This window comes from Echinops telfairi, unplaced genomic scaffold (genome assembly GCF_000313985.2).
Source record: "Echinops telfairi isolate 266 unplaced genomic scaffold, ASM31398v2 ScPeMD7_7458;HRSCAF=8496, whole genome shotgun sequence".
Taxonomy (NCBI): domain Eukaryota; kingdom Metazoa; phylum Chordata; class Mammalia; order Afrosoricida; family Tenrecidae; genus Echinops; species Echinops telfairi.
This window is the reverse complement of record NW_022111358.1, coordinates 6,613,308-6,626,908: the sequence shown is the minus strand read 5'-3', so window position 1 is coordinate 6,626,908 and position 13,601 is coordinate 6,613,308. Positions and strand designations below refer to the sequence as shown.

The following is a 13,601-nucleotide window of genomic DNA, read 5'->3' as shown; positions in this document are numbered from 1 at the left end:
TTAAAATGTGTTTGAATGCTTCAGGAAATATTGAAGAAAAGAGAAGAAACTGTTAAGCAACAGGCTGGGAGAGAGCAACATTTCTATTACTCTATGAAGATGGACAGCTGCAAAGCGTAAGTGTTAAAGGTATGAAATGTATTAAAGCCGAGTCCAAGGGCAGACTCTGAACTCTGCATATGTGCCCCGACACCTAGTTCATGTCACATTTCAATGTCTACCTGAAGATGAGAAAAACGTGATTAGACTTCTCCCTAAAATGAAAAGACAGCACAGGTTCTTTACTGTCTACTCAACTGGCATTTTCTGCCAAGAAGAAAATGCCAATACCAATTAAACTGAGACATGATGAGAAAACACACTGGGAATGTCTAGAGACGTGTTAAGATATCACACTCTGCCACTGGCCAAGTGAATGGCTCCACTGGCAAAATCTGAAATGACAAAGTCTTCCGAATCTTCTCAGGATCACTGTTAGTATTAAAGAAAATTAGCATTACTTACTAGATTTGCTAAATCCAGAAATACATTCTTCCAAAAACTCCAAGGTGAGGTGTGGCTCATTGGCTGCCAGAGTCTTACTAATCGAGACAATAAAGAGGGTGTTGTTGGCAGGGATGCATAAGCCTGATGTCTCTAGTAACTGGCCCTCGATTTTTAAATTAAAGGTACAAGTTAAGGCACACAGAAGGTTATAGGCAGCTGACCTAGAAGAAAACAAAATGAAGTTGTTTTAACACATCTTTCTAATTTTCCTTTGTAATTCTAAAGTACAATTTGTGATTCTATTATAAAGCATAATCAGCCACTTAAAAATTTCATGATCACTTAGTTCAATTAAGGATAAAGTATTACAATTCTACAAAAAAACCCAAATACCCCTGGATCAGGTAGGCATTTTTAGAGGGACATTCTGGATAACATCAGAAGGGAGGCGCCGTGAGGCTCCTTTCTAGGAGATGTTCTCCTGGAGTACAAAACCTGAGAGCGCTTCGCCGCCCGAGGCGGCTCCAGAGACACAAGCTACCCTGGGGAAGGAGTGAAGGAAGCTAAAACCCAGACTATTCAGTTCTTCCTCCCATTAGATCCGGTTACAATGCAGACCAGCAGCAATACAATCATCAGGGAGTCTCTCATTGAAAGTCAATCGAGTACATTTCAGTCTGGGTGTCCAAGTTACACTAGGAATTAATTTATAGTTAAGTAACTGCTTTGTTCCTTTCTAAGCATCTTCCATTATAAAATAACCACTGAAGTCCAAGGCCGTACCACCCTGAACACACCTGATCTGATCTCGTCTAAATTAACCACTGAAAACAAGAAACAATCTAAAATATCCAAATTCCATTAGAATCCCAAATTCTCTTATAAATGTCTTTAGATTTAAACAATTTAGGAGACAGTCTATACAACTCAAACTCAATTCTACAATTTTTCTTTTTCTCTCCTCTACTCTGGTGGTGTAGTGGGTTCCACATTTAGCTGCTAACCAAAAGGCCAGGGGTTCAAACCCACTAGTCACTCATTGGTGCTGCCTGATCTGTAAAAGATTTAGTCTCAGAAACCTGATGGGGCAGTTCTACCCTGTCTGGATAGGCATCAACCCAATGGCAGTAGATCGTAAAGATATGGTATAACTACTTAGTAGATGTCAGGTTTTCATTAGCTCTAAACTTTCATCATGCTCGTATATAGGCAACCACCACACAGGGAAAAGCCACTGCAATTTAAGTTCACGTAGAGGCTCTTCCCTGGGATGACAATTTTTGGTGAAAGGAAGCAGCTGTCTTCCACTAGAGAAGAGTATCTATTCCCTCAGGCTAATGAATACGAGAAGGCTGTTAACCTAAAGACAAGTTGATAGTTCCATTTTGCGAAAATGAGAATCTTAATGTTACTCTTTTCAAATTGATCTCTCTGAGTTGAACCATTTCACACGTGTTTGACTCTGAATCCTAAGAAGCTCTAAAGGAATGAAGTTCCTCTACCTAGGGGTAGGTGCCACAGACCTTCTGAGATCACACAAATCTTACCTACAATTTCTGGGAGGTTGGGGTCAGGTAAGATAAGGAATCATTGTGGTACTTGTTTCCCCTTTTAAGTAAGGGGAGCTGGACTCCTAAATGGCTCAATATAATACTTGGGTATGTTAATGAACTCGAGGGAAGATTCTTCTGAAACTACAAATATTTTTCGGTAAAAATCTTGACGGTCGGTCGTTAAGGAATTATCCTAACATAAAAAGTAATTGTAGAAAAGAAGAAGGGACATGAAGATCTGAGGGGAGAAAAAGGCAGGAGGGAAGAGCTAACATTTACTGAACACCAGCTATTTGCTAAGAGTAATACTATACTAACATAAACAAAGAACAAACCCACTGCCACCGAGTAGATTCTAACTTACAGTGACTCTACATAGGGTTTCTGAATCTGTTAACTCTTTACAAACAAACCAAACAGGAGCAGACAGTTGTATAAATCCAGCTAATGGGTTTGAACCACCAGCCTTATGGTTAGCAGTCCAACACCTAACCCACGGTGCCACAAATATTTCTTTTTTTTCCCCCCCACAAATACTTATTAAACTCCTGTAGCCATGGAAGAAAGGCATTGCTAACTTTGTTTTACAACCGAGGAAACTGGAGCTCAGAAAGTATCAGTGGCTTGCCCAAAGTCAGACATAGAGAGTGTGACAGACCTCAATTGAAAGCAAATCTCCTGACCCCACAGTCCATGTTCTTCCCATACCCACATTCAAATCACTAGACCGAAACAGACCCAATTACACTGTACTCTGATGCCATCTATATTTGTCTTAAGATTTTGCTCAAGAACTTTAAAGTCATATTAAATGGAAAATATGTAATACTGTTATTGAGTTATTGAACAAGCCTTCCTTGTCAAACAATGCTAACCAGATTTGACTGCTAGGAAACTTAATAGTGACATAGTTCTGAACATGGGGATATTTAATCAGAGGGCTCAGAAGAGAAGAGACTTAATTTAGGGGTAGATCTTTTAAAGAAGGAACATTTTCTCTGTTTCAGATGTAAGTTTCCTGGAGAAAGAACATACCCTGGTTTAGCGTGAATCATTTTATCCAGAATTCCAAAGCTCATGTGAATACCCTAGAACTTGATGCAGCCACGCTGGTTAACCAACATAGCATACCTTCCTATTTACAGTCTTAAGATAGAAACTGCTTGAAAAGGTTATTAAGTGATTTCATTTTAAAAGCAGCAAACCCTGAAGCAAGTTAAAGTGAGATTATGAGGGGCCTACCTACCGTAAACTAGGGTCTGAGCTGCCCAAATTGAGCAAAGCGATATTGAGCAGCGTTCCAGGGACGTCTTTTGGCCGAATCTTGGTGTGCTGAGGGATGGAGTCAGGCTGTGACAGCTCCCAGCGTGTCCGGATGTGAATGATAGACTGGACAATGGCTTCACACTCCTGGTGCATGAAGGTGAGTGGTGTGCCCTGGTTTGCAATGGTTAAGGTGAACTGGTTCTCATCCACTAGGCAGATCTCTTCGATTTCCGAGGCATAATAGATGTCGTTTAGAAAGACTGATTGCCCCAACACTTTCGTTCGTTCCGCTGAGGTGACCTGGACAGCAGTAGAACCAACCTGGAAGGTAATAGTTGGGGTGGGGGTGGGGTAGAAAAATTAAAACCCCGTGTAGACTTTAGAAAGGCACCCCACACCAACCACCAATCAATCAAAACACCATGTTTGCTATCGAAGGAAGAGTTAGCACCACTTTATATTCAACCAGAGTCAATAATGACTGTTATAAATGCTCTTAAAAGACTGAAAACATGAAAACAAATTTACGTTTTGCTTTAAAAAAGGAGAAGAATCCTACTGACCAATGCTATGTTGATTTTGTAGCTATTCTGCAATCTGCAAAAACCATGGACTAATCACAACTCTGGCCAGGTAATTTCCATTCTCTACTTTCCTACCCATTTGTAGGTGGGAAGATAGAGCAAAATTTCCCAGCTCTAGGACATAGTGAAGTATCCTCCCCTTACATCCTCCACAGACCTCCACGAAGCGCTGTCTTGCCTTTCCTACATCTGAAATGACTTCTCATTTGACTAACTCCGGCGGGGGTGGGGCTGTCACCTAGAGAGCCAGGATGAAGTCTGGCCAGTGAGGAAAGGCGATGAATCATTTCTGTAACAGAGTGAAACTTACTTTAATAGAGACTTTGGTGTCTTTGTGAGCCAACTTGAGAGCGTTGTGGAATACTTTCAGGTCCTCTTCTAAAGCCAAGGTGGCAGCCGGTAGTTTCTGTTGGTCGTGCTCTATGTGCTCGGCCAGCTTCCCGGGGCAGTCGATGAAAATGAGCCTTTTGCTGCCTTTGAGGCCGGTCAGCAGCCGCTCGTGATACTTGGTGTACTCCCTGACCCAGGAGTTACAGTTGTAGACGTAGACAGCGGAGACATTGTCATAAGCAAAGCCGGGAAAAACCACAAACCACTTGGAGAGAAAGTCCGTTTTAAAGCGATTGCTAGGCCCAGTATGGGTAAGGTCCACCACAATTTCATATGGCTTTGCATAATATGGCTTTAAAGTCAGCAAGACATGGTATATCAGCAAGTCACCATTGATTTGGCCCGTTTTGAACCTAAGACAAATGACAAAAAGGACAAAAAGGGTTCTGAATATGCAAATAAGCATCATGAATCTATGGTATTCCTTTGTTTTCTGTAGTTCTACACAAAGAACTAACAATGTAACACAATCACACAAAGTCTGGATCCAATCTTTCCATCAGTTCTTTAGTGACTAGGAAGAGATGAATCTTCAGCATAACCCCAAACAACCCAACCTCCCTATCAAGGCATGAGGCCAGGGAAGCAGTAAATAGAAGATGGTTGTCTCCAAGCCTTTCAAATGTCCCAGCTGAACAGTGTGGGCGTGCATGACTGGAGCTTGGAGTACAGGGAAATGGCTTACTACTCCACCCCCAACCCCGTCAATTCGGATTTGCACAAGCCCATCTAAGACTTCAGAATGTAAATCTCTCAAGAGCAGACAGCTATGTTTTTCTCTCCCAGAGTAGCTAGTGAGTCTGGAGCAACTAACCTGACACTTAGCAGCCCGACACTAGCAGGGGTTCCTGGAAACGGCGTCAGTTACCCTAGTACCCAACTGGACCAGAGAGCTGGGCTCACCAATAAGTGCGCGACCAAAGAAGCCTACATCAAGGGTTTGGGTTTTACTTCCTAAAAAATGAGACCTTTTCTTTATAAATAAGGAAATATGTAGCCACGGGAGCTGCTAGCTCATCTCTTAGAATGTGAATGGAAAGCCGGTCAAAAAACTGTTGAGGAAGGGCTGAGAAATGGGCCCTGACTATAAAATTTGAGTTTTAGATAATGCCTCACCATTATTTTCATTTAGCCATGTTAGGACAGGCAGTACTTAGAACCATTAAGAGTACTAGCTGATTTCAGAAGCTGTAATAAGGACCATGAGAAAGCCCTAAAGAACATGTTACTAGAATTTCAAATGAAAACAACTCATCTTAGCATGCCCCATAATATTCTACATTTGATGACTCTGTGGTGACACACTACAAAGCAGACTAAGATAAATATCCTCACTTTGAGAGTTTTTAATATAATAAATATCCTCCTCTTACTCTTTTTGGAAGGGATAAGATACAATTTGGCAAGCTAAAGGATCTTAAAAGAAAAATTTAAGAGAAGGGAGGCAATATATAATCATTACAGAGAAAAAGACAGCGTTGGGTTCAGGCCAGGGTGAGATCAATACGAAGTAGGTAGTCAATGAAAGCTACCTAGAATATGCAGGGCTGACCTGAGTAAGAGAAGAGACTAGAATGCGACAAGACGAGGGAACAGGAAGGCCTCACAGAGAGACAAAGTAGAAATGAAACCGGTAACTGGATGTGTTGAGGGAATCGTCAGCAAGCTTAGCTGAAATGGAGGATTCATGTAGGAATTTGGAGAGAGCAAGCTGAAACAAACACAGAATACATTAACCGTGAAGAGACAACTAACTGTTCAACCAAAGGGCTTCCATTTTCCCTGGGGACTCAGGGTCTTTTCCATAGTCGGAGCTGTGAATCACCAGCATCAATCAGAATCAACTGTGGTGCTTGATAAAACTGAACTTTCTTGGTCCGGAAGGAGCCCTGGTGGTGAAGGGGTTACAAGTTGGGCTGCTAACCACAAAGTCAGCAGTTCTAAACCACCAGCTACTTGGCGGGAGAAAGACTACGCTTTCTATTCCCACAAAGAGTCTCAGAAACCCACAGGGGCAGTTTACCCTGTCCTACAGGGTTGCTTCGAGTCAGAAATGATTCAATGGCAGTGAGATTTTTGCAGCCCAGACCTATTAAATATGAATTTATGGAGTGGGCTCTGGAACTTTTCTTGGTTTTTAAACAATCTTCTTATCTGACTTATGTGCACAAGCATTCCTGAATCACGGGTTACAGAGGGTGATATATACAAAATGAAATGAAGTTGAGAGGGGGTTAATAAAAAATTACAGTAATCGTCTAATTATGGCTTAATAAGCGTCTAAAATACTGTTATGACAGCAAAAATAGGAAAGAGATTGACCTAAGAAAATAATGCAAGGATCAATACTATCTAAAGGCTGAGCAGGGCTGAAAGAACGGACTTGAATGAGGAAAACTTGTGAATCAAGCCTCTGCTGAGGTGACAATGGATGCAGCAATCAGGAACAGAAACAGCTAACAAGGAAGCACCACTTGGGAGGAAAAAACACATCTACTCTGCTGCTGGTGCTGTTAGGAGCTGTCACGTCCGTCTTGCTCATAATGGTGCTGTGTACAACAGAACGGCACATTACCCAGCCCCGTGCCATCCTGCCAGGTGCTGCTGTGCTTGAATCCCTCGACACTGTCACTGTTTCAATCACATACAAACACAAAGGCATGTTCTTCTCCAAATCCTCTGGCAGTTCCATGATTTGAGCTGTTGACTTTAAGAACCACTATTTCTATTACTGGGCCAATACCCCGGGTCTCCAACTCATGTTATCAAATCGGTGTAGGGTATACAAATACTATTTATAGTTATGATTTTTAAGTTGCAGAGAAGATGCCGTCGCATAATCTTTTCTGAATGATCATCTGATGCAGGCATGTACAAGAGCAGAAGGTCAAAAGGCTGTAAGTGGAAAAGCTTCCCTGCTCTGGAGGCGGGATTTAGTCGACAAAGGCTCCTGTCATGCCAGCGGCCGAGGTTTTTTCCCTCCCCTCTGACAAGCTTTAGTTGCAGCGGAAAGGAAATGTGTCACCCATCTGTGGTTTGGCTTTACAAGTGGAAAGCTAGCAGTACATAGCCTTTTACTGCCGATTTCCTTTAAGGTTCTTAATCGCCAAGTCTGTTCAGCTCTAAATTACTTGGAAGCTGTGCTTCAAGACAAGAAAAGACGTGGTTTATTAAACTCACATTAGAAACAGATTTTGGCCAAGCATTTCATAAGGTAGGTCATATATCTGGCTTTTCTTATGCCCTTTCCTTTATAACTTTGTACAGAGTCTTGCTCAAGGAAGTGCTTCCAAATGGTACTGAAGAATCGCACTAACCAAGCAGCGTCTGAACATGTAGCCTTTACCTCCTGTTCTAGTAAGTAAAATTTACACGGGAAGTAGAAAGATTTACTTGATGTGGAGTTTTAAATTAAGATTAAGAAGCTCAGTTTGGAATGTCTCACTTGGGGGGAAAAAGTTTAAACATAAAATTTCTCATGCCTAATATACTTAGGCATTATTAATTTTATTGAAAATGTCTGATAATATAACCCGACCTCCAAGGCATAAGTTGATGGTATAGAGACCATCCTCAATTCTCAGCATCTGTAAGGATAAGGAGAAACTCTACTTTGTCAACAGTTTGTTTACTTGGGGATGGTAGTACAGTACATCTGGCTGAAGACAATCAACAGCGGCCCTATTATCTATCCCGTGGTTAAGCTCTGAGAAGTGAGTCTGAATGCTATGATGCATCCTACATTGTTAATGAACTAATGTAACCAGAATAACCCACTTTAAATCATTTCACCATCTAATGGAGAAGTCGTTTAGTATAAAAAGATAGCAATCATTTGCTAACCTAAATTCTTGTGACAAAAATCATAGAGTAGCTCGATTTATGCCATTTGATTTAAAAGTTGAAGCTGAGTGTTGTTACATGAAAATCACTGTACTGCATCTTTAGCTCTCTAACCTACAAAATAATCTTAATTCTAGAACAATTAATGAGAGTTTTTCCTATTATGGACATAAGACATCACCGTAGAGGTTAGCTTGTCGTTTGTTTACTATATGCTACTTTTGTTTCTATAGCTCAGTCTATCACATTTATTATTCTCAATTTCTATATATTGATGCCATCTAATGGCATATAATAAACTATTTCTTCTAAAACTGACACTCAAAAGCATGGTTCCTGGACTAGCCATAGTAGCCGTATCATTTGGGAGATGAGAAATGCAGAATCTTAAGTCCCACTCTACACCCACTAAATCAGAATCTGCATTAAAAAGTAAACAAAAAACCCCCAAAGCTTGATGGCACCCATGTACTTCTAAGTTTGAGAAGAATGTCTATAAAACACACTGGGGTTTTACATACGCAACTTCATTTTGCAAACCTCAGGAGAACAGTGAAGTTTATTGTTTCTTTGTTTCTAGTTCCCTTAAAATATTTTCATCAAATTAGCTTATACAAATTGGTAAAATATTATAGAAAAGTTATCTGAATGATGGTGATAAATCTTTCCTGCTGGATTACCAGCACCTCTAATAAACATGCCACTTCTATTTAAATTCTTCATATGGTGAATAAGAGATTATGAACAAAACGTGTCCACCTCCTTTTTGTACTGACTTCCAAGGAGCTCAGAGTTTGAACATTGTCACTCATTTTTTTCAATTAATTTTGAAGCGCTTGTAGTCTTGTTTTCCACTTCATTCTAAATCCCTACGATTCTGAAACTCTTTCTACTTTTTTTAATTATACAATTTATTTTTCAAAATTAAATTTATAGAAAAAGGCTAAATATAAAGGATGATGAACAAAAATCAGTAACTTCTGTGAGTCTTTGGGATTATTCCCCGCCCCCCCCAATTCCGTTTCTTTTTCTTTGCAAGTTTTGACATTGGACTAGCAAGCCTTTGTTTTCAGCAGGCACTGTATGTAACTCAAGGGAAAGGAATGAGAAAGAACTGCTTTCACAAATTCTAGGAAGACATTTTTCTTTTGTAAACTTTGTTATATGCTTCAAGATAAATATACAAGAAACAAAAGAACACCCTGAACTCCTATTAGAACTCCATTTTCTTTTTTTAAATTTTAATAAATCATTTTATTGGGGGCTCTTCTAGCTCTTATAACAATCCATACATCAACTGTATCAATCACCATTTATACATATGTTGCCATATGTTTTCCAAAACATTTTCTTTCTATTTGAGCCCTTGGCATCAGCTCCCCCCCACCCCCGATATATAATGATAACATAATTATCATGAACCCTTGATAATTTATAAATTATTTTTATTTTCATATTTCACACCATCCACTGTCTCCTATTCACCCACGTTTCTGTTGTTCATCCCCTTGGGAAGTCCATTTTCTTTTGTTTCTACTTAACCCCCACTTTAAAAAAAAAAAGACCATGCACGAAGCACAAAGTGCTTCATGGGCACTTTCTCCTTGAATATTAAGACCCATGACACATTTATTAGAGGGTGGGGAGTTTCTGCAGAATGAATCATCAATCTTATTTGTTTTAAAAGGAGGAATCAAAAAAGTTAAAAGCAGAAGTAACTGACTCAAAGCTGAAGTCTAATATGTTTGAAAGGAAGAGACTACAGAAAGTATTCAATGTAAAATGATTAACAGTTATTTGTAATGCTAATTTCCAGCATCTAAAAATGTGACAGGATTTAGAACATTTCTTTATACAAAGCCTTAGAATAACAAGAAACACATGCTAGTTGAGCAGGGCACCAGTTGAGTAAATGGTAAGCTCTCACCTATACTCGCCCAAACTAGAAACCTGGGTTCTTTCCCACATTAACCAATGACACTGCTTCCTCAACAGATTACCTGCTGTCCCTGACGGGCATGGAACTCACAGAGCAGTGCCTCCACCTGGCCTTCCTGCTGACATTTCTGCCCCTCGCCGTGGAAACAAAAGCCAACCATACCCACCTGTGGCTTAACCATACTGTTGGGGACCCAGCTATTCAAAACAAGGCAGGTGAAAACACTACCACAAACCCTCCAGCTCCTGATGGAGGTGATCAAGGTAATTCTACAAGCCAGCCTGAGAGAGCAACAACATCTCCCATCACATCCTCAACTCCTAAATCTGAGCAGGAGCTTTACACACCTGTTGTGGTCAGGAAGAGTTCTGCAGCCGTACAGAACATTGAAAACACAAGCAAGAGTCACAGTGGGATTTTCAAAGAGGATGCCTGTGATGAGAACAACCACAAAATGGCCATGCTAATTTGCTTCATTATCATCGCAGTGCTTTTTCTCATCTGCACCCTCCTATTTCTCTCCACGGTGATTCTGGCAAACAAAGTCTCAACTCTCCGAAGAGCAAAACAAACAGGCAAGCGGCAGCCTCGAAGCAATGGTGATTTTCTGGCAAGCAGTGGTCTATGGCCGGCTGATTCAGACACTTGGAAAAGAGCAGAGCAGCTCACAGGGCCCAACCTAATGATGCAATCCACAGGAGGGCTCACAGCTACAAGGGAAAGAAAAGATGGAGGAGGAACCGAAAAACACTCCCTTGCTAACAGATGCCTGAATGAAGAAAATCACCAAGGCTCAGCGAGAAAGATTTTGGAGTGAAAATGAAGCTTGGTATTTAATGCCAAAGTGTTGGTCTAGGGGTCGAAAACCTGACACGTGGGGCCTTACTATGTAGATTCCAGCAGGTGGGAGGGGGAGAAGCAGCCTGCGTACGGAATTACTTGAACTGTGCACTTTGTCTTGACACTGGATAGTTTAAAAAGGAAACAATAAGACAAGCAAGCATTTGGGTAAGGTTTGTAAGATGTCAAGAGAGCTGGCCAGTAGAAGTATGGAAGGAGACATTGAATACATATCTTCAGTTCTTTGAATATAATTATACTTGAGGACTTTGGAGCCAAGCATATGCTTCAGCACCTAATGGAAGCTGAATTCCTAATGTACAGCATTGAACTGCATAGCTTTAATGGTGCATTTTTGTGTTTGCTGATTGTGGCACAGAAGCCCTACCAGTTCATATTGCAACACAGCTCATATTAGGCTAGATGTTTGCATCTTTGCGTGTGGCATGCAACAGAAATGGTTTTTCTACTACAAATACTAAACATTTTAATTTTGTATAATAAATGAAGACTAGTTAAAATAAAACGGTGACTAGGTATATCTGTACTGATTTTATTCTTAGAGAACATGCTATAAAGATCAATGTGACATCAGGCTCGCCTAACCAGATGAGATCTGTAGCCACACCAGAAGGTTAACTGTAAATGTAAAGTGTATCTTACTGTTTTAAGTGTAACATGCATTTCTCTTCTATAAAAGCTTATTAGAATATTAATAGCAACTCTCCAAAATCTGTCTAATTTTTGGACTTCAAGGATGCCAATGTAGCCTGAAAGATGGCCAAGTTTGTTGTTTAATATCTGCTCTTTATATTTTCAGTAATATCCAATGTGACATAAGAAAAAGGAGGTATGGGAGTGAGTTTTGATCAAATATAGAAAGTCTAATTATTTAACCCTCAAAAAGTTAGCTTGAAGGAAAATAATGACTTATACTTAAACCAAGACATCATCTTCAAAACGGACACAGGGCAAGGGAACAACAACTAACGCCGAGGCCACAGTTTAAACTCTCATGCCTCTCTGGGTCTTCAAGGTGGGCAATGGGCCAGCCTTTCCCCGCTTTATTGCAACAACCACGGTTTTCTCTCCTGGCACGTTAGTGTTTCTCCTCCGGACTGTCTACTGGAACCACCTGAAAAGCTTTGTAGAAACATCAACACCGAACTCCAGCTGAATCATAAGTAATTCAAGTGGGTGGGTGAGCTCCAAGCACTGGTCATTTTGGCCACACTAGGCCACATTGCTCTTGGTCATCGGATTGGTTTCTCAAAGCTTTGTGGTTCCAACGGTCTGGGTTATATTTTAAAATGAGGGGACAGTGGCCCTCGCTGTAAATAAATAAAACGGGGCAAAGCACAATATTTCATAAATTTAAAATCTGAGATTGTAGATTAGAACAAATAGTGGTAACTACAAAGCACTCCTTGAATAAAATATTATAAATAAATATTTCCAGAAGAAATGAGTTGTATCATTTGGAACAAGTTGTATCATTTTAAAAATAACAATTAAGTAGACCTTATATTCAACACACAGGCCAAATTATTTTCATAAAACCAAGTTTTCAATGGCAGACATCTTTAAAATTCATCACTCCTGCTTGGTTATTAGACGTCCATCCTCTGATGAGGGCATCCAAGGACACTCCTTGAACATAACAAGTTGTTCCGTTCCACACGTGACAGGCATTTAAAGAAGACAGGCAAGGTATCTTTGAGCTCCAATTAAGTAAGTTATTCTTAAACAAAATGTTCATTTTCTCTGATTATTATAGTCCACCAGATAAATTTAAGGATTTTAAAGTGACTCAAAAGTTTATAGCATTTTAAGTACATTCACCTGTATATTATGCCAAGAAACAAAATAGCAATTCCTTTCTTAACAATGTATAAGTATTTAAATAAGAACGAGGTCTACCCTTAGGAAGGACTATGGGAGAAGGAAAGTAGCTGAGTGAGGCTCAGAGCACATAGGAAAAGTCAACAGTCCCATCAGACTCGACTGGAAAATACTCATAAAAGCCAACAAACAAACCTTGAAATATTTATAAGCTTTTCCATTTTTGTCAGTGGCTTTCATTTTGTAATTGTTATTTTATTTTTGTTTTTTGCTCTTGTTGTTATTGTTGTGTTGGTTTTGGCTCCCTTTGTCCTTTTCTTTGGCTTTGCCTGGTTTTTGCACTTATTAATGTATCTGCATGTCTATCTAGATAAGTTAAGCAGGATAAATAATTCAGAGATGAAAAGAACGGGACCAATGGTTCCGGGGGGATATGGGAGAAGGGGAGGTGGGAGAAAGGAAGGGGGGGTTACCAACCTAGGGACAAGGGAAAATAAGTGAAGTAAAATCAAGGGAAGGAAGGTCATAGGATGCCTAGTGGGGTTCAATCAAGGGCAATGTAGCAGTGAGGAATTACTAAACCCAATGAAGACCGAACATGATGGTGGGACAAGAGGAAAGTAAAAAGGAAATCGAGGAAAGAACCAGGAGGCAAAGGACATTTATGCCTAAATACAGGCATGTACATATGTGTGTGTGTGTGTCTATAAAATGAGAGTGGCATAGAACTCATATCTATATGTTAAGAATTAAGGTTAAAGATGGACATTGGGCCTCAACTCAAGTACTCCCTTAACACAAGAACACTTTGTTCTAACAATCCAGCATTCTGTGATGCTCCCTTCCTGACATGACCAC

The 13,601-nt window shown here is 40.2% G+C and overlaps 2 protein-coding genes across 3 annotated transcripts in view; one reads left to right on the top strand and one right to left on the bottom strand.

The window, feature by feature from the left end:
* Positions 1–13,601, bottom strand: part of NF1 (neurofibromin 1) — a 252,880-nt gene that overhangs the window by 43,824 nt on the left and 195,455 nt on the right. The window contains exons 38-40 of the mRNA XM_045299978.1: positions 4,200–4,632; positions 3,286–3,626; positions 505–707 (exon numbers count right to left, since the gene is read on the bottom strand). Of these exons, the coding sequence (XP_045155913.1) occupies positions 505–707; positions 3,286–3,626; positions 4,200–4,632 (977 nt within the window). The remainder of the gene's footprint in view (positions 1–504; positions 708–3,285; positions 3,627–4,199; positions 4,633–13,601) is intronic.
* On the top strand, positions 7,337–12,353 carry EVI2A (ecotropic viral integration site 2A). Of its 2 annotated transcripts, none has more exons than XM_013005732.3 (2): positions 7,337–7,493; positions 10,118–12,353. In XM_013005732.3, exon 2 carries the CDS (start codon positions 10,141–10,143, stop codon positions 10,876–10,878), a length of 738 nt encoding a protein of 245 aa, XP_012861186.1. In that variant the 5' UTR covers positions 7,337–7,493; positions 10,118–10,140; the 3' UTR covers positions 10,879–12,353. The 2 variants fall into 2 exon arrangements, with proteins under 2 accessions (XP_012861186.1, XP_045155342.1); XM_045299407.1 differs by lacking the exon at positions 7,337–7,493 and adding an exon at positions 7,511–7,636.